The sequence below is a fragment of the Gopherus flavomarginatus genome, chromosome 5, assembly GCF_025201925.1.
Source record: "Gopherus flavomarginatus isolate rGopFla2 chromosome 5, rGopFla2.mat.asm, whole genome shotgun sequence".
In the NCBI taxonomy this organism is placed as follows: Eukaryota; Metazoa; Chordata; order Testudines; family Testudinidae; genus Gopherus; species Gopherus flavomarginatus.
Genome location: NC_066621.1, coordinates 51,218,810 through 51,225,314, shown reverse-complemented (window position 1 = coordinate 51,225,314; position 6,505 = coordinate 51,218,810). Strand labels below are relative to the sequence as shown.

General features: G+C 44.8%; 1 protein-coding gene across 1 annotated transcript; it reads left to right on the top strand.

Annotated features, from left to right (window-relative positions):
* Window positions 1-3,435: 3,435 nt before the first annotated feature.
* On the top strand, window positions 3,436-5,153 carry ASCL2 (achaete-scute family bHLH transcription factor 2). Its single transcript, XM_050953766.1, has 2 exons — window positions 3,436-4,167; window positions 4,861-5,153. The coding sequence occupies exon 1, from the start codon at window positions 3,436-3,438 to the stop codon at window positions 4,153-4,155; it is 720 nt and encodes a 239-aa protein (XP_050809723.1). The 3' UTR covers window positions 4,156-4,167; window positions 4,861-5,153.
* The last annotated feature ends 1,352 nt before the right edge of the window (window positions 5,154-6,505 follow it).

Here is a 6,505-nt window from a genome sequence, read left to right as displayed (position 1 = left end):
CCACCTGTAGTTCTATAAGCAAATAAGATACCAACAGTTCTATAAGCAAATAAGATACCAATTCCCCAAATTGTGAATCTCTTGGACAAAAGGGGCACATTCCAGTAATGGGAACAGAAACATTACTGATCTCTCTTCTGGATTCTCCTCCCAAAGAACTAGCATCCTCTATGTTTTCTGAACTAAATAGGGATCATACTGCTAGTGTTTCTAATCATTCAAAGGTAAATGATGGAAGACCTAATCTCAAACATTGCTTTTTTAACGTGGACCTTAATGTGGGCCCTTTCCATGCAGGTCAGCAAAAGCTATAAAATGGTTTTGTTGCAATTGCATCGAATCAGGTTTCTATGGCCTGTGAGATGGAAGTGTAGTGCTCACATCTCTATCAAGCAAAACATTCTGGTGACATCACAAAGAGGAAAGCAGACACTATACATGATTATTGTGAAATGGAATAAAGTTACTTATCTAGTTCTATCAATGAGTATACACTATTTTTTTAAAATTCCTTATTCTCAACCAGTGGAAGCTAGGATTAGGGGAAAAAATGCTTTTAAGTACTATGTTTTAAACCAGAACAGAAAAGTATCTCCATAAAAGTCACTTACTGTATTAGAGAGTATTAGCATACTAATTTTAACACTTCTTGAATTCTTCCCCTTTAAAATCATATTCTTTAGACATTGCAGGAAATAATGATTTTTCTGAAATTTGCCAAGCTGCCAATGTCGGAGCTTGGATTGAGGCTACTGGCTTTTACTTAAGTAACTTCAGTATAAAAAAATTAAAATATTAAGACTGTTTTGAGAGAAAGCATGCATATATGGGAAAAGAAGGAAGAGAGAGAGATGGGAGAGGGGAGTCATTGCCTTCTACCCTGAAGGCTTTCCCCTTCATCCAAAACTATCACAATTCTTAGATAATTTTTTCACCTCTTAGCTCAGCCACTGCTATTTGCTTTCCCCTTCATTTCACGGCCCAATTCAAAATAACTTACCCCTTCTATCCTCTTGCTCCAACATAGCTCATGAAGTTTCTTTTATATATAATGCTTTTCCTTTGATGCATGACTCAAGCATCTTAATGTATCCTCAGCCCTGTGAGGTACAGAAGTTTCTATTACCTCTCTCTCTCTCTCTTTTTTTTTTTAAAGGGGGAACAGAAGCACAGAGAAATTAAGTGATTTGCTCAAGATCTCAGTCTGTGGAAAAGCTGGAGACAGAACCATGATCTCCTCTCTTCCAATCCAGTTCCCTAAACATACAATTATTGTCTCTGTTATAGATTACTTGTCTAGTCTTCTATCCCTCTACACAACCTTGACACTGACAGTGCAAGGAACTTCTCATCAGAAGCTCCAATGAACCTAGAAATGCTTTTCTTTAGCTCTATTTTATCAGCTCCACTTCTTAATTTCAGCTCTCTGAAATCATCTTTCCCCTCTTGCCCTTATCTTCCAATCACTTACACACATGCTTAACTTGAAGTCAAAAGGGATTACTGCCAGGTCTAATGTTAAGCAGGAGCATAGGTCTTTGCACTGCCAGGGACTTCGTTTTTCTCTCCCTGCACACTTTATTTCTGAAACTATCATGCAATTCTGCAAAATGTGTCTTGTAGGAGATACAGTTTATTATACAGCATATGAGTTCAATATGCAATTTGTTTATATAACTGCCACATCATCAATTTCTTAAGTTATATATAGAAAATAAGTTCTATTGTATCATTTTAATGCTGTAAAACATTTTGAGGGATACACTTTGTTATAACTACTGTATGGTAGCTTATCATAGCTATACCATTACATAGGTTATCAATGTATTATGAATACAAAAGATTCTATTGTATTATTTAAATCTGTCTGCCAAGCATGTTGGGAAAATATAGTTGATTCAATAGAAACACTTACTAAACAGACAGAACTAGCACGTGATGATCAAGGCTGAGTGCCAAACAGTATTGCCAGTTCTCACAATTTTCTTCTAAGTCTAGCAATATTTGGATTTTGCAAGGTCTAGTCTTAGAGAATGAGAATCTCAGCAGTCATTAAAAAATGGTTTCTAGCCTTCACGGTTGCAGAGAAAAGTTTGAAAACATAAAGTGCATACACCTGAAAAGCTCAGAAACTAGATGCAAAAGACAAAAAGAAATCAAAAAGTGTTTAAAATAATTTCTCATGATTTTCATTGTTAATATTTATGATTATCTGAGGGCTGCCGCATGATTTCCCAGTGCTTGGGGTTGGCAATACAGTCTAACTTCCATGACCACCTCTTCTTTTCCTCATACCTTTTTCAAATTTCTTCTGAGCTGACATTTTCTGCACTTGGTCTCAGGCCAAAGGTGATGTTTGGGTGGAAAGTTTGTATAGGACAATTAATAAGGTAACGTTACAGACAGTGTTGGTTATTCTACAAACACGGGTATACAAAATAATCTTATATTGTAGCATTTAAATTTACACAGCTTGTGGGGAGGGCAGGGGGTTTATTATGAAACTGCTGCAAAACAGAGTGTGTTGTAAAAACAACATTGTTGTGTACAGAAAATAAAGCTGTGGGGCTCAGCAGCGCATGTGTCTGGCAGGGACGGTGAGAGAGATTTAAGTGCTTCTAAGTCCTGAGGCTCACAGTGCAGGTGGAGTGTGGTGGATAGTAAGGGAATGGGTCCCTTCATGGGCGGGGTGGAGTTGAGAGTGAGGGAAGGTCTTCCCCTGTCTCTCTCTCCGGGCAGCAGTGTGGGAGAGAGATACGCGCCAGTCAGTGCAAGCGTGCAGGGGCAGAAGGAAAGGAAGGTCTACCTCTGTGCCTGCTGCTCACAGGTGCAAGAGCTGGAGCTTTCCTAGGCCCCAAGCTGGCAGCATTGGGATGCAAATAAGGCGGAGCGCGTGCTCCTCTCCGGGGGGAGGGATTGTTTATGGAACCTCCGCCGGGAGCCACGCGCCGGGCGTACGAAGCTGCCAAGCGAATTCCCCATTGGGTGGGAGGAGGCTCGGGAGCAGCGAGGCGAGGCGGGGGGGCTGTTGTGTGTGTGGCGCGCGTCGCGTCGCGTGCTGTTCCCGGGGGCTCGCGAGCGGCGGCAGCAGCAGCGCGTGTTGATAAGGGGCAGCGCTGGGAGGAAGCTGCTGCAGAGGCGCATTGACAGCGCGCAAGGGAGCAGGGCTGGAAAGAAGGGGAGGGGGTGGGTTACTGAAGCAGCAGCGGCTTGGGTTGTGGCTGAGCGGGGCAGCGCCCGGCTCCACGCGCTGGGCACACTCCCACTGTTTGCAATTAAGGAGGAGGAGAAAATATTTGGCAGGGTTTTTTTTTTCTCCCCCTCCCAAAAAAAAACTATTTTTGCAAGTTTTTTTTTCTTGCAAACTTTCCCCCACTTGCAGCCCTGCCCCGGTCACCTGCCCCCCAGAGGCTGAGGTAGGATAGATGCCCCAAGATGAACGGTGGGCCAATAGCAGCTGCAATGCAACAGCCTTGCCCCAGTTTTCCCTTGCACGGATGCGGCGCCGGTTCCTTGGGGATGAAGTTCCAGCTGATGCCAGGTGCAGTCTCCTCCTCGGTGCAGCAGCAGCTGGTGGCCGCTAAGGGCCCGGCTCAGAACCCCAGCTCGTCCGGGGCGCGCTGCAAAGGCTCCAAGCGGCGCTCCGGCTCGCCAGAGCTGCTGCGGTGCAAGAGGCGCCTGGCTTTCCCGGGGCTGGCCGGGCAGCCGCAGCCGGCTGGGGGAGCCGCGGCCGTGGCCCGGCGCAACGAGCGCGAGAGGAACCGGGTGAAGCTGGTGAACCTGGGCTTTCAGACCCTGCGCCAGCACGTGCCCAACGGCGCCGCCAGCAAGAAGATGAGCAAGGTGGAGACGCTGCGCTCGGCCGTGGAGTACATCCGAGCCCTGCAGCAGCTGCTGGACGAGCACGACGCCGTCAGCGCCGCCTTCCATGACGGCCTCCTGCCTCCCGCGCGGGCCGCCCCCAGCGGCGGCTGCTCCTACTCCTCCGCGTCGCCCTCCTTCGCCTCCTCTTCCTCCTCCGGCGGCCGGGAGGGCAGCTCCGTGCCGGGGTCCCCGCACTCGGCTTATTCCTCGGATGAGAGCGGCTACGAGGGGGCGCTGAGCCCCGAGGAGCGGGACCTGCTGGACTTCACTAGCTGGATCGGGAGCTACTGACCTCCGCCGCAGGTAAAGCGATCAGTGTGTGTCCTACCATGTACCCCCCACCCCGCCCCAGCATTGCAATAGGTGCAGCCCTACGCAGTTGCAAGAATCAGGTGCCCTACACTGGTCAGTTGCACTGGCTGAATGATCTAATTTAGCTATTAGGTTGCATTGCCAAAAATAAAAAAAGTTTCCTCGCAAAAGTGAATGAACTTGGCCTTTCAGTCATCTCCGTTAACAGGAAGACAGGGAAAGCGTTGGAGTCAAGTTTAATCAAATGCGGTCCTTGAGTTCGACTGCATAAAAAAACTTCCCCCCAACTTTTAGGTCCCAGGTGAGTCACCACTGGGAATAGCTGCAACCTGAATAAGACATCTGGTTGGTTTTGAAAATGGGAGTGGAGTAGAGAATAAAAACTTTCAGACTTGAGTGGCAAAAACCCAAAATAAATGAGGAAACTTAACTTATAGCAGTCATTTTCGGAGGGAAGGATAGAGTGGAGAGGCTACATGGGCATGTGGGGCAAGTTCTACTTGTACTTTATAAGGACAATAAATTACTGGCATATCGTTTTGTGGAAGAGATTTAAACTGCACCGATACTGATTAGTGTAGACATGTGGCCAGGCAGGAAGCTGTGCATCTCGCCCAGGAGCTGGGCAGAGTCTGTTAGTCACATGCTGCAGTGCTAATGGCCCTTTTCTCTTTTTCTTTGTAGCAGCCTTGAAAACAGAGATGTGCCGGACCTCAGTACCTCATTGTCCTTGATGCCTGTTATGATGCAGCAGAAGAGCAAAACGGACTCTTCTTACTACAACATGTTTTCTACCTTCAAGGAGCCCTATTGTCAAGGTCTTTAAGGGACTGGGCTTTGGAACCTACCTAGCAGGGTTCCTACTTGGAACAAAAGACTGTGTTTCTTAATTTTTTTTAAAAGTGCAATTATATAAATAGGTTATAGGGACTATAGGGACCAATTTCTTTAACTGCTGTTGTACAGGAGTTTATGGTGCCCTCCAAGGCTTTAATTGCCAGTGAAACGGTTTGGTATACTCATGTTTCAAGTGATAGATTGAAATCTACCAGGCTTCCAACTTTTAACAGGTGTACTACTTTTTTATTTGGGAGGGGTGAAAAATTAACATTTGATGCTTCCTTTTTCTGAGCGGGGAGGGAATTTTTGTAATGTCAAAGATTCTATTTTACATGTAACTTGAACTGCCTATGGGAATGCTATCAATATGAAGACTTATTTTTGTACAAGAAACTTTAGAAAAGGGGAAAGGGAGGAGGAGTTGTTCTAGTAAATCCAATCCCCTTGTTCCTTAACACTGCCAGCTAGAATGTTTTGAGAACTTCTACAATTTAGATAATATTTTTTCCAACACTTTGCTAAGGACCGTAAAAATTATGTTTTGTCTTAAATGTGGTCCAAGTCTTGTCTGGTGTGAAGGTTCACTTATTTGAAAACTGAAGTTTAATGTTTTGAAGGCATTTTGTATGCACTTGCAAGGGTTTCTTAAGTTGTACATATGCAGTTTTTAAAGAGTATTTTATGTAAATTGACTTTATAAATAAAATCTATTTATAAGTGGCTTCTCTAGTTATAGGATATACATTTCAACCATGTCTACTTACAAATACTTCCCATTTTGCATATGGAAGACATGGGAAGAACGGTTAATCATGAGAACACTTGTATGGTAGCAAATCATTACATGGGGCCAGATTGCGCATGCAGAAGGGGAATGAGGGTAAAACAGGGAAACAATTTTTCCGCTGTTTTTCCCACACTATGGTCAGACACATTCACAGTCCTTATGCTTAGCTGAGTGTAAGAATGTTGCACGTGACTAGTACTGCTAGGAGAACTAGCCACCCAAAAAATCATGGAAAGGAAGTGAGATCATGAAGGGGCCAGCATGCTCCACCCTTTTAAGGAGTGATGCAAAGGGGATCTCTCTGGGATGCCTTCTATCTCCCCAAGATGTAGTGGTGCAGCTCTGCCCAACCTTCATTGTGGTGTTTGGCCAAAAGGCACAATATAGCTCTAAGCAACTACCAGAGATAGTGGTTTTCTGAGGTCTCCATTTGTCCTGGTCCTGGTTAGATTCTGATATCCTTACTCAAGTTGATCGGTACCTTTGAAATCACTGCCCAGCGTGGGAGGTAATCCAAATCTGGCCAATGTTAACTGAAGTTATGTAAAAGGATGAGTATATCATTTCTTAATACTCTTATTCAGAGGTAATAAACACCATTAGTTAAGAGTTTCAAATGAGTAAGTATTGCAGGTTTTTATAACCTCATTTAAGAGGTTTTTTACTTCTGGGTTTATGCTGAAGGCATGTTTCAGTGGAAGC